At 48.6% G+C, this 23,319-nt stretch overlaps 1 protein-coding gene across 5 annotated transcripts in view; it reads right to left on the bottom strand.

The window, feature by feature from the left end:
* Dnm3 (dynamin 3) overlaps positions 1–23,319 on the bottom strand; it is a 448,226-nt gene that overhangs the window by 328,816 nt on the left and 96,091 nt on the right. For all 5 annotated transcript variants that reach the window (XM_042674266.1, XM_042674267.1, XM_042674269.1 and 2 more), the window contains exons 5-7: positions 11,776–11,874; positions 10,173–10,333; positions 4,040–4,182 (exon numbers count right to left, since the gene is read on the bottom strand). In XM_042674266.1, coding sequence (XP_042530200.1) covers positions 4,040–4,182; positions 10,173–10,333; positions 11,776–11,874 — 403 coding nt within the window. The remainder of the gene's footprint in view (positions 1–4,039; positions 4,183–10,172; positions 10,334–11,775; positions 11,875–23,319) is intronic.

The following is a 23,319-nucleotide window of genomic DNA, read 5'->3' as shown; positions in this document are numbered from 1 at the left end:
CACATTCTGAAGATTGATTTTAAGGCATTTTACTAGAGTAACTATCTTAAATATCTTTCTCTTTAACTGTGTTCTGACCTCATTTGTTAAGTAAACACTTGAATGAAAATGGAATGTTGTACATGTCATTACAGTCACATCGTCACATTAGCCTAGCAGACACCCCACCTGCCCACTGAGGGCCCCACGCCTCCTCCCCAGGACCTCAGCCTTGGTGTCTCTCACGCAAGAAACTTCAGTTCTAGTTCCTGGGAGCAACTGACCCATGGACCCAGTTTTATAGTGGCCAATCATTTCCTCTCACTCATCCTGAATTCAACACATCAAAAACTTGACCCACGCAACTTCTCTACTCTCCTGCTTTGGCTTGGCTGCCGGCAAGCCATCCCGGGATCACCGATGCTACCTCTACATGTCGGTCCTGGGATCACCAATGCTACCTCTACATGTCGGTCCCGGGATCACCAATGCTACCTCTACATGTCGGTCCCGGGATCACCGATGCTACCTCTACATGTCGGTCCCGGGATCACCGATGCTACCTCTAGATGTCTGTCCTGGGATCACTGATGCTACCTCTACATGTCAGTCCTGCTTTCCCATTCATCCCTGTGAGGACCAGATCTCACCCCAGCTCTACGACACCAGTCTTTGGCCCCTAACATCCTTGACACCTGGCTCTGTCCTTGTTCTTCAGTGGATTCCCACGTTTGAAACTAAAGCCAAACTCAGCCCACGGCCCAGGATTCTGCGTGCCTGCCCCACCTCGCACTGCCCGGCCAGCCAGGCAGCTGGCAGGAAGCTCTCTGCTCTCCCCAGTGGGCCGCGCCGAGGCTTTCGCACTCAAGGCTGCCACCTCACCCCTGGCTGCTCTGCCGGCCACTTTCCATCTGCCTTTAAGACTCAGCCAAGCGTCAGTGTTTCCCAGAAACCCGCCTCATCCCTCCCCGGGCCTTCACACGGCCAGCTTAAGGGGACATCGGCTTCCTCTGCCGGTTTCCAGCAGAGTCGTAGCAGGCAGCATTGCTCTCGTAAAGGCCAGGACCACGCATCTGACTCACCTCTGCTTGCTAAAACATATAGTCTGCTTTAATCAGACACCTCAAGACCCCCTCATTGAGATGAACACATACAGTTGTTTTGATCTGCAATTATTAGGCTTAGAAACTCTAATTTTGACATCTGGAATTATTTTCAAATTCAGACTCACAGGAAAATCATTCAAGCTATGTAAGACTTTTATCTTCTCATTGTCTTTCATTAAAATGATGAGGAATTAAAAGTAATTACAAATTATTTAGGGGAAAATCTAGGATATAATTGGACTTAGCTGTACCTGTGCATATGTTAGTGGCATTTTTTAATACGGCTTGGCAGCTATAATGATATATAAACATTTTACAAAATTCAGCAGCTCCTTCTTCTTACCTGCACAGCCTACAATAAGCTGTGCGCAAATGCACACTGCTTCTTTCCCTCCTTATACCTGGAAAGTTCCTCTCATAGGCCGGGATCCTATGCATCATTTTCTCTGCAAACTTATAGCTTTCTTCCTATGTAACTGCTTCCTTATCTGAACTCTTACCATTTTCAACGTACCAAAAGAGCATTTACCAGAATCTAGCACAATTGTTCATTTATTTCCCTACCTCTCAGCAAAGTGTCCTATTCATTGTCCAGTCTTTGGTGGACAACACAGAAACAGACTCTGAGCATAGCACAGGAAGAGACAAAAGCAGACAGGAAAAAAAGCAGTAAGCCAGTAAGGCAGGAGGGAAAAGGGGAGTGGGAGAGAGGAAAGAAGTGGATCTGCAAAAACAGGGCCTAAGAAAGAAGCTGGATCAGCACTTTGGTCAACAGCCTACCAGTGTGCAATGCTACGCCCAGAGGGCCACAAAGGGTCGGTTTGCAGTTAGATACTAAGATAATGACCTAGACCTGAATACACAAAGGGTAGGTAAGGCTGGTGTGTTTGCAGTTAGATACTAAGATAATGACCTAGACCTGAATACACAAAGGGTAGGTAAGGCTGGTGCGTTTGCAGTTAGATACTAAGATAATGACCTAGACCTGAATACAAGTAGCTTTCTTTGCTCTGCTTTTGTAAGAGTTTAGCCATAAACAACAAGAGAAAGGTGAAACAAAGGAGGAGGCGACAATGCTTGCTACGAAAAGTGCTCATTACCTCGCCCATGCAATCGTAACCCCTCTGTACAGTATTTTCACAACAAAAAAAATCTTAAGGTCAAGATTTAAGGAAAAAAAAGAATAAATGAGCTAAGAGTTGTACCTAATTTTAAAAAAATCTTTCCATGGTGTCATTACTTGTGCTCATTTTTATTTATTATTGTCAAGCAGCTGCATTCGATTTACCATGGTCATTGTGTGTATAATACATCTTGACCAGTGTCACCTCTTCCGTCATCTCTCTCTCTCTCTCTCTCTCTCACACACACACACACACACACACACACACATACACACACACACATACACACACGTGTGTGCACACATGCACACACACATACATACACCTGGGTGTACACATACACACTCATACATATACATACACGCATACTCACACATACATACATGCATACACACATACACATACACGCACACACACATGCACGCGCACACACACGCACGCCCCTACACTCCTACCCCATCCCACCATCATCTCAAGTTACCTAGCTCCATTTTCCTAAGTACATTGAGTACTGTCATGGTGCTACCCATGGTATCATTTTCCAAATGAGGAAATAAGAGATGACGCACTGGAGATGTTAGTTGGGTCATTGGGGGAAAAGGTATTAAATTTTGTGTTTTAAATGTCAACTTATGAATGCTTTGTTTCTCTGTTGAGAAACAAGTATACCATAGGAGGCATCACACATCATCTTCACAAGCCAACCTCAGCTAGGTATCCTGGGATTTAAGTGGAGAAGTCCTCAGTTGACAGGACCCTAAGGAAGGCTACCGCACATGGAGATAAATAGATTAGGCCGGGGACGGAGGGAGAGATCAGAGGTGTAAGAGAACAGGCCGTCAATTCTCTACCCACCCTGCAATCCTGTCCTAAATCTCCGCAGGGATTCATCCACTAACCCCAGGATAAGATGGAAGATCATAAAGGCAGAAAAAATGCTTGGAAATTTTTAAGTTTGTATTTTCAAAGGGCCATATTGAAATAATTAGAAAAAAGGAAAGAGCAGCCAGGTGCTGGTGGCTCATGCCTATAATCCAGCTATTCAGGAGGCTGGAGATCTGAGGATCATGGTTCGAAGCCAGCCCCAGGCAGAAAGGTCCCTGTGAGACTCTTACCTCCAATTAGACCACTCAAAAACTGAAAGTGGAGCTGTGGTTCAAAGTGGTAGAGTGCTAGCCTTGAACAAAAGAGCTCAGGGACAGCACCCAAGCCTTGAGTTCAAGCCCCACAACCAAAAAACAAAGGGAAGAGCAATTTAAATGTGGCCTCACTGTCTGTGATTCCCACTCAATTTTCTTCCTTCTCACTCTACTACAAAAGACACAGAAATCAATCACATGGAGCAAGTGAACTAAAAAAGATAAGGACAAGTGTTATCTGTAGAAACGCTGCAAGACAGAGGCATTCTTCCATCTGTGTCCACCCACTTCTAAGACAGGCAACAGAACCTGTGGAGTTACCACTGCTCCTGGCTGAACCCGGGGGGATGGGCAACCTCTGCCTTCAATCTTTGAGAAAATGGAAGGGCTCAGGGCTACCGGGTCCCATCCTGACAGCATGGTACCCGGTTACTTCATTCAGTCCCAGAAAACAGAATGACCAACAGACCTAGGCGAATGCAACTGAAGCAATGACTTAAAAATAACCCTTTGTGTACCATGTGGAAAGAGAACAAGGAAGCTCCGAGAGGGGTCTGGGAGGGGGGGAGGGGAGAGGGTCAGTGCTGGGGGGCGCGTCTGATCAGGCACACTGTAAGTCAGCACCGACGGCTATGTCAACAGGAACCGATGCTCCCACGGCCGGAGGAGGAGGTAACAGAGAGGGACCTACTGCAGCAGCGCCTTGGTCTTCCTGGTGGGGTCTTCTGGTTTGAAGTTTTTGTAGGCTTCCACTTCATGCTCGATGGACAGCAGCTGGCCCTGGAGTTTGTTCCTGAAGTTTGGCAGGGTATCTCGAATGTGGTTGGTGAGTTGCTAAATAAACAAAATAAAATCATAGGTGTAGACACAGGACTGAGGGAAGATGCCGGCTGCTTGCTGCGTCGTTCAAGCCCTGGAAACCATGCATGTGGTCCATGGGGGGCAGGCGCAGAAGCATCACGAGAGGCTCCGAACCCCAGGCACTGGACATTCTTTGGGGTTTTCTCTCTATTCCTTAAAAAAAAAACCTAAATTATGACTGAGTTACTAACGATGCCACCGCTCATCTACCAGCTCCTCTGCCTCACAGCGAGGAACCGTACATCTCAGTGTGGTAGAAATGCAAGAACTTGCAATCCTCGCTACAGAGGCAGCTCAGATCGGGAGGAACACGGCACAGCCCAGACCAGTCCAGGAAAAAATGTCCATGAGACTTCATCTCCGTGGAAGAAGCTGGCGTCATGGTGCATGCCCGCCACCCCAGTGCAGCAGAAAGCATGGAGCAGGGAGATGATGGTCCAGGCACAAGCCTGGGCAAGAAAGCAAGGTCCAACCAGTGCAAAAACGGGGAGGGGCTGCAGGCATGTTCAGTACAACATCTGCCTAGCAAGCAGCTCTGAGACCAAACGCTTAGAACCACCCAAAAAACAGAAGAAAATTCTGAATTAAAAGAAGGAATAAACATAATATGCTTGACCTACGGTAAGTAATAAACTCAGAAACAAAGCAGGTCATGTAAATATAAAAACACAGGAAAAAGAAAAGTATTTTAAAAGCAATAAGAATTCATCTATTTTAAACCATCTTCATGTATACTTGAGCCTGAATATTTGTGTTCATTAAATCTATCATGACTTAATTGTCAGTGGTTTCTGGCTTCATACCTGACCCGGTACAGGTGTGAGCTGTGAGCACAGGTGTGAGCTGTGAGCACGCAGGTGTGATCTGTGAGAGTGCAGGCATGAGCTGTGAGCACAGGTGTGAGCTGTGAGTGCACAGGCGTGAGCTGTGAGCTCAGGCATGAGCTGTGAGCACAGGCGTGAGCTGTGAGTGCACAGGTGTGAGCTGTGAGTGCACAGGCGTGAGCTGTGAGTGCACAGGCGTGAGCTGTGAGCACAGGCGTGAGCTGTGAGTGCACAGGCGTGAGCTGTGAGTGCACAGGCGTGAGCTGTGAGCACAGGTGTGAGCTGTGAGAGCACAGGTGTGAGCTGTGAGCACAGGTGTGAGCTGTGAGCACAGGTGTGAGCTGTGAGTGCACAGGCGTGAGCTGTGAGTGCACAGGCGTGAGCTGTGAGCACAGGTGTGAGCTGTGAGAGCACAGGTGTGACCTGTGAGCACAGGTGTGAGCTGTGAGCACAGGTGTGAGCTGTGAGCACAGGTGTGAGCTGTGAGCGCACAGGCGTGAGCTGTGAGCGCACAGGCGTGAGCTGTGAGCGCACAGGCGTGAGCTGTGAGCACAGGCGTGAGCTGTGAGAGCACAGGTGTGAGCTGTGAGCACAGGCGTGAGCTGTGAGCACAGGCGTGAGCTGTGAGCACAGGCGTGAGCTGTGAGTGCACAGGCGTGAGCTGTGAGCACAGGCGTGAGCTGTGAGCGTGCAGGCGTGAGCTGTGAGCGCACAGGCGTGAGCTGTGAGTGCACAGGTGTGAGCTGTGAGCACAGGCATGAGCTGTGAGAGCACAGGTGTGAGCTGTGAGTGCGCAGGCGTGAGCTGTGAGCGCGCAGGCGTGAGCTGTGATAGCACAGGCGTGAGCTGTGAGCACAGGTGTGAGCTGTGAGCGCGCAGGCGTGAGCTGTGAGTGCACAGGCGTGAGCTGTGAGCACAGGTGTGAGCTGTGAGCACAGGTGTGAGCTGTGAGAGCACAGGCGTGAGCTGTGAGCGCACAGGCGTGAGCTGTGAGCACAGGTGTGAGCTGTGAGCACAGGTGTGAGCTGTGAGCACAGGCGTGAGCTGTGAGAGCACAGGCGTGAGCTGTGAGCACAGGCGTGAGCTGTGAGCACAGGCGTGAGCTGTGAGCACAGGTGTGAGCTGTGAGAGCACAGGCGTGAGCTGTGAGCACAGGTGTGAGCTGTGAGCACAGGTGTGAGCTGTGAGCGTGCAGGCGTGAGCTGTGAGCGCACAGGCGTGAGCTGTGAGTGCACAGGCGTGAGCTGTGAGCACAGGCATGAGCTGTGAGAGCACAGGTGTGAGCTGTGAGCACAGGTGTGAGCTGTGAGCGTGCAGGTGTGAGCTGTGAGTGCACAGGCGTGAGCTGTGAGTGCACAGGCGTGAGCTGTGAGCACAGGTGTGAGCTGTGAGCGCACAGGCGTGAGCTGTGAGTGCACAGGCGTGAGCTGTGAGAGCACAGGCGTGAGCTGTGAGCACAGGTGTGAGCTGTGAGCGCGCAGGCGTGAGCTGTGAGCGCGCAGGCGTGAGCTGTGAGAGCACAGGTGTGAGCTGTGAGCACAGGTGTGAGCTGTGAGCACAGGTGTGAGCTGTGAGCACAGGCGTGAGCTGTGAGCGCACAGGCGTGAGCTGTGAGCGCACAGGCGTGAGCTGTGAGCACAGGTGTGAGCTGTGAGCACAGGTGTGAGCTGAGAGCACAGGCGTGAGCTGTGAGCACAGGTGTGAGCTGTGAGCACAGGCGTGAGCTGTGAGTGCACAGGCGTGAGCTGTGAGCGCACAGGCGTGAGCTGTGAGCGCGCAGGCGTGAGCTGTGAGCGCACAGGCGTGAGCTGTGAGCACAGGTGTGAGCTGTGAGCGCACAGGTGTGAGCTGTGAGCACAGGTGTGAGCTGTGAGTGCACAGGCGTGAGCTGTGAGCGCACAGGCGTGAGCTGTGAGCACAGGTGTGAGCTGTGATAGCACAGGCATGAGCTGTGAGTGCGCAGGTGTGAGCTGTGAGCACAGGTGTGAGCTGTGAGCGCACAGGCGTGAGCTGTGAGCGCACAGGTGTGAGCTGTGAGCACAGGTGTGAGCTGTGAGTGCACAGGCGTGAGCTGTGAGTGCACAGGCGTGAGCTGTGAGCACAGGTGTGAGCTGTGATAGCACAGGCGTGAGCTGTGAGTGTGCAGGTGTGAGCTGTGAGCACAGGTGTGAGCTGTGAGAGCACAGGTGTGAGCTGTGAGAACACAGGTGTGAGCTGTGAGAGCGCAGGTGTGAGCTGTGAGCGCGCAGGTGTGAGCTGTGAGCACAGGTGTGAGCTGTGAGTGCACAGGCGTGAGCTGTGAGCACAGGCGTGAGCTGTGAGCGCACAGGCGTGAGCTGTGAGCACAGGTGTGAGCTGTGAGTGCACAGGCGTGAGCTGTGAGCACAGGCGTGAGCTGTGAGCGCACAGGCGTGAGCTGTGAGCGCGCAGGCGTGAGCTGTGAGTGCACAGGCGTGAGCTGTGAGCACAGGCGTGAGCTGTGAGCACAGGCGTGAGCTGTGAGCGCGCAGGCGTGAGCTGTGAGTGCGCAGGCGTGAGCTGTGAGCACAGGTGTGAGCTGTGAGCGCACAGGTGTGAGCTGTGAGCACAGGTGTGAGCTGTGAGTGCACAGGCGTGAGCTGTGAGCGCGCAGGCGTGAGCTGTGAGCACAGGTGTGAGCTGTGAGCGCACAGGTGTGAGCTGTGAGCACAGGTGTGAGCTGTGAGTGCACAGGCGTGAGCTGTGAGCACAGGTGTGAGCTGTGATAGCACAGGCGTGAGCTGTGAGTGCACAGGCGTGAGCTGTGAGTGCGCAGGCGTGAGCTGTGAGAACACAGGTGTGAGCTGTGAGCGCACAGGCGTGAGCTGTGAGCGCACAGGTGTGAGCTGTGAACACAGGTGTGAGCTGTGAGCGCACAGGCGTGAGCTGTGAACACAGGTGTGAGCGCACGGGCGTGAGCTGTGAGTGCACAGGCGTGAGCTGTGAGCGCACAGGCCTGGGAAGCCACCAGTAAAGTCACACAGCCCCAGTGAGGGGCTGCCACGTGAGCAGGCGAAGTCCCAGCCCAGCTGGCCCCCTTTGGCTTCAGAGCTGTCAACGGGAAGGACACACAGGTCAGCCCGGCTCCCCGTGGCACCACGGCCTCAGTTCCTCCCGCCTGCCTCTACCCGTTCTCCACCTCCTCGTCAGACCCGCAACCCTGACACGCCTTCAGTGAGGGCAAGGCCTCTTCCCAGTGTTCTCCTCTTTTAAGACATGCCAGCCCAGACAGGCTTCCTCCTCATCCCTGCTGTGGACGTAGGATTGCAGCACCTGCCTGATTCTTCCTGGGCTTGTCACTGCCGCCTCGGTGTCAGTCTAGCCATTCCTACAGGTCAGATCCCAAGTGTTCCCCAGAGGCCCGTGTGTCAGAGCTTGGGTGCTGATGGGAGATGAGGAAGACTCAACAGGAGAGAGGCAGCTCTGCGGGCATGCCCCTGGAGGGGGGGACACGGAGACCCTGGCCTCTTCTCTGTCTGTCTGCTTCCTGGCTCCCATGAGTTCCTTCCCTGATCAATTGCTGCCACACGCTCAAAGCAACAGGAAGAGCAGCTGACCTTGAGCTGAAAGCTCTCAAGCCTAAAGAAACCTCTCCTTCACGGGGCTAACTGTGGAATGGCCATTCAGCCGGCAGATGCCTGCCATTTTTCTAGCACTCAAAACTGAACTGATCCCAACTTTATCCTCCCTCATTGTGTTAGCAAATCTTAGGGAAGAGTTTGTCTCCACTCGCAAGCTGCATCGACATGAAGGTGTCATGGGCACGCAGTAGGCTGGGAGATGGCGTGGCTCCTGCTTGCCATAGCAGCATTCCTTCTCTGAAATCCATTCCTATTTCCAAATGATGTGACCAAGCGCAGCCTTGGAGCCTCTGGATGCTTATTTACTTTTAATTTTAAAAGCATCAGTTTTATAGCACTCTGTGGTAAGTCACTTGACATGTACTGTTTTTATTTTCTAAAACATCCTCAGTTGCTTTGCCTACACGGCTGAGCTATGATGTCATCACCTGCCGCCTCCCCGGATTCCTTCCAGATACTAACACCGGAGCATCCATCACCACTGCTGCCTGGCAATGATGACGGATGAGCGCTAACGCGCACCTGCTATGATATAGCTAAGAAAGCTGCTCACCACATAAAGTCAAGGTCGCTGAGACTCAGGAAGGAGGCCTGTACCAAGTGGCAGTGGCACACCTGTCACGATGCATAACTCGAGTGGGAAGAAATGCGTGCGACACTAGTGGACGGAGCAATGGATGTGGGTACACCCAGGCCAGTTCCATTTAGTTTGGAGAAACAGGACACGCGGGAAGATGTGTTTCAGATTAGTGAATCGGGACTTTTGAACGCTTTAAATTATGAAATAAAGCAGGAATGAAGCTGTGCTGGTGGTTCACGCTTCTCGTCCTGGTTACTCAGAACCTTTGGATCTGGAAAATCACTGTTTGGAGCCCATCTTGGCAAAAAACAAAAGTGTATGAGACTGTATCTCTAAAATAACTGCCAAAAAGCCAAGCTGGAGGCATGGCTTCAGTGGCAGAGCACCAGCCCAGCTGGTAGAAGCAAACAAATCTAACATCCGTACAATATGGTATTCAAAACCACAGGTCTTAAGAGATGAACTTTCCAGAGCTACACACGTTCAGCTCCTTAGGGGAACTGTGCAGTGTGAATGAAGGTAGGCTCCAAAGTGTATGTGCTTCTGGGCTGAGCACTGTCTGTCAGTGATATATACATACATATTTTTTTTTTGGTCCAGTTGTGGGGCCTGAACTCTGGGCCTGGGCGCTGTCCCTCAGCTCTTCAGCTCAAGGCTAGCGCTCTACCACTTGAGCCACAGCGCCACTTCTGGGTTTTTTCTTTTTGCTTATGTGGTGCTGAGGAATCAAACCCAGGGCCTCATGCATGCAAGGCAAGCGCTCTACCACTGAGCCACCTTCCCAGCCCCATCTATCTGTCGGTGATATTAAGGTGAAGTCAATTCATGGAGAAGGTTATTCTGTAGATCCAAGAATCTATGTTCAGACTGAAATTTCTGTCATTAAATGAATGTCTTGAACTTTAGAATAAGAAGCATCCAGCGCGGGAGCTCCCGCGCCCTCCGGCTCCTGCTGCTCACCTGGTTCAGGACCTTCTGAAGGCGAGGGGTCCCCATGCGGTCAGCCATGTGTCTGTACGCCGGATGAGAGAGAAAGAACTTCCTCTCGGCCACAATGGCTGCTTTGATGTCCTTCTTCCCATCTATGTCCTTCTGGCTTCTGTTGACCACCCCCACATAACCTGAAACAGAACACACCCCTGTGGTGCCCGGCACGCTTCCCCACTCTACACACACGCGTGTGTGCCTGGCACACTTCCCGACTCTACACACACGTGTGTGCCCGGCACGCTTCCCCACTCTACACACACCCCTGTGGTGCCTGGCACACTTCCCATCGCTACACACACACACGCGTGTGTGCTCGGCACGCTTCCCCACTCTACACACACACGTGTGTGCCTGGCACACTTCCCCACTCTACACACACGCGTGTGTGCCCGGCACGCTTCCCCACTCTACACACACCCCTGTGGTGCCTGGCATACTTCCCATCGCTACACACACACGTGTGTGTGTGCCCGGCACGCTTCCCCACTCTACACACACACGTGTGTGCCTGGCACGCTTCCCCACTCTACACACACCCGTGTGTGCCCGGCACGCTTCCCCACTCTACACACACGCGTGTGTGCCCGGCACGCTTCCCGACTCTACACACACGCGTGTGTGCCTGGCACGCTTCCCGACTCTACACACACGTGTGCCCAGCATGCTTCCCGACTCTACACACACACACGTGTGGTGCCTGGCACGCTTCCAGTCTACACGCACACACGCGTGTGCCTGGCACACTTTCGGTCTACACACACACACACATGTGTGGTGCCTGGCACGCTTCCAGTCTACACGCACACACGCGTGTGCCTGGCACACTTTCGGTCTACACACACACATGTGTGGTGCCTGGCACGCTTCCAGTCTACACGCACACACGCGTGTGCCTGGCACACTTCCGGTCTACACACACACACACGCACACACACACAGTGCCTGGCACTCTCCCTTCTCGTATTCCAGGCAGATTTCAAAGCTTTCCAACGGGCCGCAAGGGGCAGACGGAGCGCTGAGGCCGGGGACCGAGAGGCCTCCACAGCGTTCACTGAAGACACGGACTTGCTTCATCACCACCTTTAATTGCAAGAGCTAGCTCTTGCCTTTAAGGATGCCATGCCTTTCAGGAGAATCTGCCTCTTTCCCGCAGTGCCATAGAGCAGCTACCAAACATCAGACTTGAAGCAGAATAGCGTTACATACATTGATAGACATTTCTGATCCCTCTTGAAACCTCTTTCGCTACTTGTTCTCCTGATCTTGTTATTGCAAGGAAAGGTTCTCCTTCTGGGTCATTCTGTAAGGGGTGCAGCTAATAAGATCTCCACCCGGACAGCAGCGGAAGGCGTTCAAGCCAAGCGCCCTGGGCCCTGGGCCTGGCCTCGGAGCTCGGCACATTACCCCGGCGCGGCCCTGGGCCTGGCCTCGGAGCTCAGACATTACCCCGGCGCGGCCCTGGGCCTGGCCGCCGAGCACAGACATTACCCCGGCGCGGCCCTGGGCCTGGCCGCCGAGCACAGACATTACCCCGGCGCGGCCCTGGGCCTGGCCGCCGAGCTCAGCACATTACCCCGGCGCAGAGGCAGCAGCTTGTTCTCCAGCACGTCCCTGGCGTCCGTCCCCTCATCCATGAGATCCAACTTGGTGATGACGCCAATGGTTCTCAGACCTGCAGCACAAACAGACCCACCATTACCTGGCCTGCAGACGCGAGCACATTTTAGAGGCAGGCGTGTCCCGGCGTGCATGGTAAAGCTCATATTCCTGGCCTTAGCACTTATGTCTCTCCTTCTAATCCGATGAACATGATAAGGAAGAGCTGCAATATCACCCAGGGCTGGAAACAAGAGAGGTTTTTTGCTTCATTGTTTTTTGATTCCCTTTTCTTTGTGTCTTGTTTAGCTGTCCTTCCGAAGGTAAGGGAGGACACAGAAACGGAGGGGCAAAGGGCGAACAATGCAGCCGTGGTACGTACTAGTCACTATGTGGAAAGTGAACTGTGTGTCTCGTGCGTAGGGACAGAGGGAAAATCCAGGAAAGCGTGAGGAGGAGCGGCATGCAACTTTAACCCCTACAGGAACAAAAACATGCTTAAAAATGCTAAACCATCCTAAATATTTTCTCTTGTTTTCTAATACAAGGTATTCCTTCGGTCGTCCTAGGAGTTGAGCCCAGGCTGAGCAAAGAGTAATCCATGGCAGCTGGAAAGAGCGGATGCCAAGTCCTAGAGAGAGGCCTCTGCTGCTCTCTCTCTCTCTCTCTCACACACACACACACACACACACACATACAACATGAATGTGATAGAATATACATAATGCCAAATGTTGGTCAAGGCACCGACATGGACATATTCAGACTTCTGCTGGAGAGGACACAAAAGCAATAGCAAAATATATGTAGAAGACTGAAGATCAAAAGGTAACTATCAACTTCAAAGGAAAGAAAGGGAAATTAAATACTATCACCTTAGCGAGTTGTGAATAACATTCAGAATCCCAGCACCGTGGCTAACGCCTATCACCCTAGCCTCTTATGATTAGAAGGCTCCATCTTAGTAGAGCCTGGGCATGGTAGTGCATGCCTGTCATCCCAGTGTGAAGTAAAAATAAGGAGGACCACAGTCCAGGAACATGCCCAGGCAGCATCCAATTTAAAAGAGCTGGAGATATGACTCAGTAATAGAGGATCTGTCCACCAAAGCAAGGTGTATTGTATTCATAACTGTTTTGTTACGTGGCAACTCCTTTGTACAACTAAAAATAGCATCAACGCGGACCACTTCCTGACGGCATGTCTGGTGGCAGCCGTGGCTGCTGGTGGAGCAGCCCGAGCCCCGGAGGAGGCCAGGAGAGTGGCTGAGCCTGCACGCCAGGCCTGCATCGTGCGCAAGCCTCCTGTCCTCAGAAAGATCAAGTGACTTGCTATTGTCCCTTTCTTCTAGCTTTTCTGGGGCCCTTGGTTTCCATTGGACCAATTAACTTGAGTAGGAAGAGCAGACTTTCACTGCCTATGAAATCCAGACAGAGGAAGGAGACAAACAAGAAGCAAGGTGAAAATATAAAGAAACTAAGGAACCTTTTCAGTGTTTTCTTGAAAATCTTAAGAAAATGACTCCGACACCCGATACAAGTAAGTCTCTGAATGAGGTGTGTGTCTTTATGTTTGTGTCGTCCGTCCCTTCCAGGGGCTTACCCACAGTAGACGATACTAAGTCTGTATGATTGTGAAGGTCATGAGGTACAAAAAAATCTCATAGTTAAGTCAATGTAGAATTCTAAGTAGGATTGGGGGAGAAAAAAGAAAAGACTGTATTTGGTATTCCAGTTTGACTTCATTTCTGGACATGTTTTCGTTAGTAGGTATGTATTTTGGAAAATTGCTTTTACCTAGCATTAAGTTTAGATTGCTTTATTATGTGTTTGGGAGGCATTAAATTTTTTGCAATAAATTACTACTTATTTCCAAAATAATAGGAATGAAAATTTTTAAATTAATTTTTAAAAACATTGAGAGCGTGAAGCAGGGACACAGGCTGACCAGCTGTAACAATGAGACGTACAAGACACTGTGCTGAACAGGAACTTTACAACTCGGGGATGGGGTGGGGCGGGGGAGGGAAGAGTTGGAGAGTGGGGAGGGAAGGAATGGAATGGTAGGGGAAAAATAAAGGAGGGTGTCAGGATGCTCAATAGGAAATATACTCATTACCTTACTCATGTACTGTAACCCCTCTGTACATCTTTGCAATAAAAAATATATATTGAAAAAATGTTGAGAGCCAGGAGCTGGTGGCTCACGCCTGTAATCCTAGCTACTCGGGAGGCTGAGATCTGAGGGTGGCGGTTCAAAGCCAGCTGGCCAGGAAAGTCCGTGAGACTCTTATCTCCAATTAACCACCAGAAAACCGTAAGTGGCGCTGTGGCTCCCACAGTAGAGTGCTCGCCTTGAGCTGAAGAGCTGAGGGATGGCGCCCAGGCCCAGAGTTCAACCCCACGACCAACTGGAAAAAAAAAAATGTTGAGGCCCTGAGTTCAAATGCCAGTACCAAAAACAGCAGCAACAACTGCAACAAAAAGTATCTATTCAAGCTACTTGGGAGGCAGAGACTGGAAAATATATATACAGTAAGTCCCAATAAATAAACAAATAAGTAAAAACCTTGAGGAGACGCACAGGTATTTTAAAGTCTGATCGAGTATATGCTGCTGACTATGACACAAATGCATCAATTAACAGAGATTATCAGAATGCACAGAAAATACCTATAAAAAAGGTCAGCGACATTAAGTTCGCAGACTCTGCTCGGTAATGGCTGTGTGAGGCTGCGTCCCGGGACAGCAGGAAGCTGTTCCACCGCAGGGCAACGGCACACCCCACGCTCCTCCAGCGTTCAGAAGGCTGCACCGGTTCTCTTTTCTTCCTTTCTTTCTTTTCTGGTGATGGTGCTGGGGCTGGAACTCAGAGCCTCGCGCTCGCTGCGCAGGCCTTCCGTTCTCACTGATGAGCTAGGCCCTCAGCCCTGTTTCTGAGAGAGCGTCGTGCTGCGGTGCGTGCCTGGGTGTGACCCGGGGGGCGGTGTGCCTGGGTGTGACCCGCTGGGGCGGTGTCCGCCATGTCCGTGTGGCGGGCGCACCCCTTCACAGCCCAGCTCTCCTGCTGAGCTGGCCGCCTCTCACACGGCCTCAGCCTCTCAAGTAGCTAGCTTCACAACCATCAGTCACCAGCGCCTGCCAAAAGATTCTATCTTTGAAAGACAAATTTTATGTGCTCGGTAACTCATTGAGAAAAGGGAGGAAAAAAATGACTCTGACTTAAAATTGAGTAATAGGTCTCCAGTCTGGCAAGCAAGGAGCTTGGATGTTACTACTCCATCCTAACAGCACACAGAAAGCTGAACAAATGGAAAAACCAAGAGCCCTTCTTATCTGGCAGGGGTGTGAGATCACAGAGAAACCACTGCCAGAAAGCTTTGGAGAAAAAAGTGAACAAAAATAACCACAGTCAGCTGGCGCACACCTGTAATCCTAACTACTCAGGAGGCTGAGATCGGAGGATTCTGTTTCAAAGCCATCCCCAGCAGTAAAGTCCATGAGACGCTTTGCCTCCCATTAACCAGCAAAAAAGCTGAAAGAAGAGCTGTGGTCCAAGCGGTCAGAGCTTAGCCTTGAGCAACAAGAGCTCGGGGAAGCAGCCAGGCCAAATAAATAATCCCAGCTGACCAGAGCAGAAACCCACAAGCGAAAGCTCCGTGGGCCCAGGGCTGGAGCAGGGAAGCTGAGACCAGAAAAATTGTAGGAAGAGGATCTCCAGACACTGCTGGTCAGCAACCAGGAGCCACGCACACCTCCGTGAGGGGCAGGAACTAGAGTCCGCTGCCTGGGGGCCATCCACATTTTTGCTAAGTCTTGCTTCTAGAACCTCGAGCAGGTTCTCAGAGTGAATGTTAGAGAGACAGGGAGATTGGGGGAAAGCTGCCAATTTAAAAAGCACCAGAGCTGGTTAGCTGGAAATGAGACTCACAGTCTTTCCTGCCTCAGCTGGCTTCTAGCCACGATCCTCACATCTCAGCCTCCCGAATAGCTAGGATTACAGGTGTCAGCCGCCCGCATCCAGCTTGGTTTTTGTTTTGTTGTTGTTGTTGTTGTTGTTATTGCTGCTGTTTCTATGGCAGCTTGTCACAATAAATACAGCTGTTCTAAAAAATAAGTAAATAAATAAAAATAAAAAGTACCAGAGCATTGAGCTTTTGACAGAACTGGCCTTAGGAGAACCTATTAACCAGATGTTCATCTGCTGGGGGCGGGAGCAGGGCAGGGGTGGGTTCAGAATCAAGCAGGTCTGAGAGAAGGAAGATACTGAGCCGGACCTAGCCATCCGGCCTCACCTAAGGGGTGAGGTGGAGACCAAGAAACACTTAACTCTGTTCTCATTCCAGAGGTACATGCCCACTAGACTACTGAGACCTGATCACGGCACGGCACTATTGAACGGTTCTGCTCCCTCGGTACCTTACCGCTACACTAAGGAAGGCCTATTTACCACTGCATCCTGTTCACGGTCCCCAAGGCCTGGCTATGGGGGAAAAGTTACAAAGTACACCGCAGAAACGGCCATTGGAAGACACAGAGCAAGCATCAAAACAAGATTCATATATGGCAAGGATGTTAAACTTAACACTTGGGAATTCAAAATAACATTCATTAATATCCTAAAGGCTGTATGAAAGAGTATACACAGTCTGCAAGAACAGATGGTCAACTAAAACAGAGATTAAGTGCTAAGAAAGAAATCAGAAAAAAGAATGTCAAGGAAAAAGAAAAACCCACAGGAACCGAACACCTGTGCGAGGTTCAGCGGTAGACTGGACACAGATGAAAACAGTAAGACTGAAGATGTCTCCAAAGGCTCTTCCAAACTGAAATGCAGAGAACTGCGACGCCTCTTCAAGGCATACTATGTGCAAGGGCAAAATGGGCCCAGAGGAGAGCAAGTGGCGACCAGAACAGACACTTGATGCCATAATGCCTTAGAAGTAACGCCAGACACCAAGTCCCCATCCAGGACGCTCAGAACATACCAAACTGGACAAATGCACCAAAACCTGTAACTAAACATTTCATATCCAAAATGTAGGAAAACTGTAAAGGGCTAGAGGGGAATGTTTTTAAAGTGGACCTACATATGAACAAAGATAAGAAATATGCCCAGCCCTCAGAAATCACGTAAGCATAGAAGATAAAGTGATAAAATGTTCAGAATGCACAGAAGTGGACTGGGGCGGGGGAAACAAAGTCAGAATTGCATATCCTACGAAATTATTCTCAAAAACAAATAAATTTGCCTTTCTCAGATGAAGACAAATTGCAGGAGTTTTCTTGCTCTGAGGTTTGCACACAAGAAACGCTAAAAGAGAAGACGACACTCTAGAGAGAAGAAAAGCGACCTCAGTCAGAAACCCACATCTACATAGAGAAAGGAACAGACCAGAGAAAGAATAAAATTTTAATTCTGTATATTCTTAATTGAGCTAGCAGGTAACTATTTGTTCCAAATAATAGCAATAATGCATTTATTACTATCTGTTCCTGCTCATGAGCCAGCAATGCCACAAGAAATAGGAGGGCAGAATCAAGGTTATCTTGTAAATTACAAGACACTCACAGTACTCATGAATAAGCAGGGTGTATGAAAGTGGATTCATAGGGCCAATGGCACGACTCAGAAATGGAGCACCTACCCTAGCAAGCTCAAGGCCCTGAGTTCAAACCTCAGTACTTAAATATAAGGAGAAGCGGGGGGTGGAGATCTGGGACCCAAAACATACAAAGAACTCTTAAAACTATTTTAAAAAATACAATTTATGAAAAAGGAAAAACTCCTGGCATGCAATCCACTGTGCTTACCGGGGCTTTTCAGTTCTCCATGCTTCTGCCCACCTCCCACCCTTCCACATTCTTGCTGCCATCTGCTTCAGCTCCCTCTATCCCACACAGTCTCCCATGCTTTTTTTTCTAGCACCAGGACCCGAACTCAAGACTTTTGCATTCCTGCTCCGATTGCTTACGTGAGCCACGCTTCCAGACAGTATTTTTGCTGGTGACTCCACTTCCTGAGCTACCTTTGAACCACTGTCCCCCCCAGCTCAGTCTCCCAAGTAGCTAGAGATTACAAGTGTGAGCCACCAGTGCCCACCCTGTTGTCTAGATATTCTAAGCCTTCATATGGGCGGGAAACAGAACTAGAAGCTAGCTTATGAAATCAATCAATGGAAGATATGTTTATTTCTTAGAAGAACTGAAACATAGCTCCAGAGAAGGTGCCAGTTACCTAGGTTTGTGTTGGACACACAGTGACGTTCTTACAAGAACACTACCATTTCGTCTATTTACGTGTGCAACTAAATAACAAGTAGTGTGTTGTTCCATCTGATTAAGAAGTAGGATAAAACCACACCACAAACCACATTATCCGATGCCAGAAAAATAATCTGGAATGCGACATGCACCAAAACAACAGCAATAAGAAAAGTCAATATAGGTCTAACGCAAAACTGTGTACTGCAAAGTTAAAGACAGACAGGAAATTAGCCTTAAGTTCATGCATATTTTTGTTTTGGGTTTTGGTGGGAGGAAGGTAGGTTTGAAATAAAATGTTCTTATTTCTACTTGGCAAAGTTCATGGAATATTTTACTTCTGAAAGCAATCAATGATGAACAGAAAGGATTTCATCTATGTTTTCCTGTGCATTTTCCATGAGTATCATTTTCTAGTTACTTCCCACTACTTTGAATAACACAGTTGTCATTTGCAAAATCACCAAGTAATGTTTTCTGTGATACTAGGTTAAATAGTCTGTAAAACAGAGAAAACAAGAATGAGCCAGACACTGGTAGCTCATGCTTGCAATGCCAGCTTTTGGGAGGCTGGAAATGGGGTGATTGTCGCTGGGAGGGGCTGTGACACCAGCCCAGCCTGGGCAGAAACGCTGCTTCATGTGATCCCAGAGAAAGAGGAAACATGAAAGCCGTGGACCAAGCCCAGGGACACACCAAGTGAAAAACAGAACAGGCGCATGCTTAGCAATCTTGTGCTAACACTCACACACATGCATATTATGTATGTGTGTGTATGCTTATACCCGGTCACACATACATGTACATGTGTGTATGTCTATTGACGTATATGGGTACGCATATACAGTGTCACATATATATGTATGTGTATATACGTTGATTGATGTATATGGGTGTACATATACCCGGTCACACATACATGTACGTGTGTGTATGTCTATTGATGTATATGGGTACACATATACAGTGCCACATATACATGTATGTGTAAATGTGTTGATTGCTGTATATGGGTGTACATATACACTGTCACATATACCTGTACGTGTGTGTATATCTATTGATGTATATGGGTACACATATATACCATCACGATGGCACTGGAAACATTATCTTGCTCACCAACATAACCCAGAGTCTAGCAAAGTGCTTGGAAATTCTAATATCTGTATAAAGAAAGGGGAAGAAAAGAGAGAAGAAAAAGAAAGGGTGAAAGGAAAAGGATTCTGGACAAAAAGTCCATGTAATTCAATAGAGAAAGAATAGTGTGTTCAAATAATTAGTACAGGAACAATTTTATCTCCAGATGAAAAAAATGACCCCTGACCTTTCATCCTATATATGAAAAAAAAAAGGATCACCAACCTAAAATGAAAGCTAAATTAGAAAATGTCTAGACGAAAACAGAGAAGAAAAATCTCTTGGGTTAAGGCAAAGATTTCTTAGCGAGGAAAAATAAATTATTCTCTATGTGAGAAAAACTGATAAGTTTGGATAGAAAAATTAAAATTAGTTCTTCAAAAGACATAGTTAATGCATATGAGAAAATAAGCTAGTGACTGAGAGAAAATATTAGCAACATATAATGGAAATTTGTCCCCAAAGTATATTTGGTAAACTCATCACTTAATCCCCAAATGACAGAAACTCAGCTCAAAAGAGGCAAAATGATCTGAGGGCCCATTTCAGAGCCCTTGCCTAGGACTGTGAGCCTTTGGGTTCAATCCACAACGCCACAAAATAAATACTTAAACAAAAGAGTTACTGCAATATTTCTTAAGAGAACTTATACAATTAGCCCATAAGGACATGAAATCCATTTGTACAACTGCTTATAATCTTATAATAAGTAAGTAAGGGAGGGAGAGAGGGAGGAGGAGAGAGAGGAAGAGAGAGAGGGAAGGAGGGAGGGGGAGAGAAGGAAGGAAAACTTTTGTACTAATATACGTTATCACTGTTTTATTTGTAATAACTCCACACTTGAAACTACCCCCAAAGACCCATCAACATGCAAAAGGTTTAACAAAACATAATCCAAATCACTGACTTAAAAGAATGCACTACTGAAACAAGCAGCAACACAAATGAGTCTCGACGTATATGCTGAACCAAAGCAGCGGGCACACAGGGCCTGTGTACCACTCTCTCTGCAACTCTAACGGACAGTGACAGAAAACAGTTGCATGGTTTCCTTGGGCCACAAGTGGGTACAAGGGTAGACACTCACCGGCAAGACACAGACAAAGCTTTGTGGGTGACAGAAACTTGGTCAGTTGTGGCTGTGATGGTCTATGAATGTACACTTGTCAAACTCTTAGGATTTCTATCTCCCTGTCCAAGCTATGGTCTCCAGGGGCCCCACAAGTTTCAAGAGAACAGGAGCAGGAAGGTACTGGTGGCAACGAAACAAAGAAATAAAGTAGATTTAAGAGCTATGTCTAGGGAAGATCCTTTGGTACAGTTGTTTATACATGGAAGTAACCAGAAACAGATAGTTGAGAAGTTTACTAGTTTTGAAATTGAATTCTCAAACAAACAAAAAGCCTGCCTTGAAGAAGCTTTTGAGTCTAAAAACAGAAGAAAAAAAGTCACCTTTCAAGCACAACTTTTTATGAGAAGAAAGCAGGCTTGGGCGGCTGTGTTTCTCCAGACGGGCATCGTCCTGCATTTCTCCCTTCAGATACACCATAGCAGAAACCGGACAAGGAGAAACTCCTGCAAGTCGGAGGCCGGGGCCGAGGTCAAGGAGAAGCCCTGGATTTGATGCGCGACCTCCGTGTGTCCGGGCGGCTGCAGGCCGCACACCTAGCCAGTCAGTCAGGCCCCTGCCAGCTTTCTGCCATCTATTTGGGATTCCGAGCAAATACCCCAGATTCCTGCCAGCTGAGCACAAACGTCCAGGGCCAGAGCCCCTCCCAGAGGCTTTCTGTCCTTTACTAATCCTGGCCGGGTGGCTTGTGAATAGTTCGTTAATACCCTTCATCTGTCTCGGGGAGTGCCATCCTTCACTCCAAACCCGAGCTCTCTGGTCCTCAGTCTTCCCTGAGCAGGGATTTTTGCTACAGCAAAAGCTTTCATTAAGTCAAGCTTAATAAGGAACATGACTTACGAAACACAAACCACTTGCACCCTTACCAGAAATTGTGCATTTAAAATGTCAAAATACGGCCAGGTGCCGGTGGCCCTCACCTGTAATCCTAGCTATCAGGAGGCTGAGAGCTGAGGATCACGGTTTGAAGCCAGCCCAAGCCAGAAAATCTGGGAGACTCTTAACTCTAATAAACTACTCAAAAAAAGCCAGAAATAGTGCCGGGCGCTGGTGGCTCATGCCTGTAATCCTAGCTACTCAGGAGGCTGAGATCTGAGGATCTCGGTTCAAAGCCAGCCCGGGCAGGAGAGACTGTGAGACTCTTATCTCCAATAAACCACCAGAAAACCGGAAGTGGTGCTGTAGCTCAAGTGGTAGAGTGCTCACCTTGAGCTGAAGAGCTAAGGGACAGTGCCCAGGCCCAGAGTTCAAGCCCCACGACCGACCAAAAAAAAAAAAAAAAGCCAGAAATGGTGTTGTGGCTCAAGTGGTAGAGGAAAAGAAGCTCAGGAACAGCGCCCAGGCCCAGAGTTCAAGCTCCAGGACCAGCAAACAAACAAAAATTCGTACATAAATGTTCAAAGATACATTATACATGATCGCCAAAACAAAATTCCTCATATTAACACCATGGAATAGAAAGCATAAAAACAGAATGAAGCAGTGATTCATGTTACGTAAGGGTGAACCTTGCAAACATTCTACGTGAATAGTAAGTCGAGTCGCAGAAAACAAGACATTGTATGATTCCAAACAAATGTGAAATACCCAGTTAGCCAGGCTCTAAAGACGAAGTAGCCTAGTGGTGGCCGAGGCCTAGATCGCCACAGCTCTTTGGCATAATTCATCCATCTATGGTGCAATCTCCTGGCAAAATCAATCCAATTATTTGTCCCTCAACTCCCCTGCTAACCAGTGCTCCTGGGACTCACCGATCGGAAAGCCGGCACAAGTAGCCGGGGCCTCCGCATCGCTGCGCCCTGCCTCCTCCCCCCATCTCTACGGCTGCTCCAAGTCTTTCTCCTCAAATGCCCACGCAACCCCATCCGCTGCATCCTCCTTACATACTCCCAGCCCTAATTCTCCATCAGCAGGTAGCAGCCTTGCTTCCACTCACAAAGATCATCCTCTCGGCTATCTGCAACCAAGCCTCTGTCTCACGGGCATGCACTGGTCTCCTTGTAAGACCATAGCTTCTCCCCGAGGCACGCAGCAAGCATCCAACAGAGGTTGGACACAAAGAAGGGAAGGAGGGAGGGAGAGTGGAAGGAAGGATGGGAAGAAACAAAGAATAAAAAGAGGGAGGAGAGAGGGAGAAAGTAGAAAGAAGAGGGAGGGAAAAGGAAAGATAGTAAGAAATTACAGAAGAGGACATTTTTAATGACCATATTTTTTAATATTGCCCACAACCTAACTATGCATGTATCTAGTCCCATTATATATTATTTGAGGGATGGCTTGTAAAAGGTTCCCATAACTACTTTATTAATGGAGATGTTGAGTACTTCATGGTCATAACCAGATTCTGCGTGAAACTTAATTAGATAGGCAATTAATTGTTCATTGTGTTTTAAATTCAAATGTGAATGAAAGGCATAAAAGCCTAATTACTCTGTAATGCTAAAATTAAATACTCTTACCTCAAATTGTAAAGCAACACATCTATGCTAAAAGAAAGATGATTTCTGAGAACACTAGAGATTCCTATTGCTATTCTCTAGTAGAGACCACAAAGAACTCAAGGAAGGTTTAAGTTTGTTCAGCAGCGTCTTTACAGCGACCCCCAGTGGCAGGCGGAGGGACGGAACGCATCAATTGTAATCCCCATCTCTGAGGTTTCCGACACTGAAGCAAAGACAGTTCCAGTCTCACTTACATTATACTTCCTCAGCTTTCACATGTTGCTCTTTTGACCCAATTTTTAAAATAATTCAAGTTAGACACACACACTCCAGGTCTAAACATATTTTCTTTCTTTAGAGTAAATTTCATGACTATGGCCATTTTCTTTTTCCAACTAAAATAGCATAGCATAGTAAATGCTTTACAAGTTGAAGATCAAAGTTTATTATAATAGTTTAAATTTTAAGATGAATAGTTTATTATAATGCTTCTGGTTCTCTATAAGATGCAAGTTATTCTCTAAAGCTTGCAATAAGTTTTTTTTTCT

This window comes from Dipodomys spectabilis, unplaced genomic scaffold, assembly GCF_019054845.1.
Source record: "Dipodomys spectabilis isolate Male_0828 unplaced genomic scaffold, ASM1905484v1 ptg000019l, whole genome shotgun sequence".
Classification (NCBI taxonomy): Eukaryota; Metazoa; Chordata; class Mammalia; order Rodentia; family Heteromyidae; genus Dipodomys; species Dipodomys spectabilis.
The sequence above is the reverse complement of the archived record's forward strand: the minus strand, read 5'-3'. Positions and strand labels throughout refer to the sequence as shown.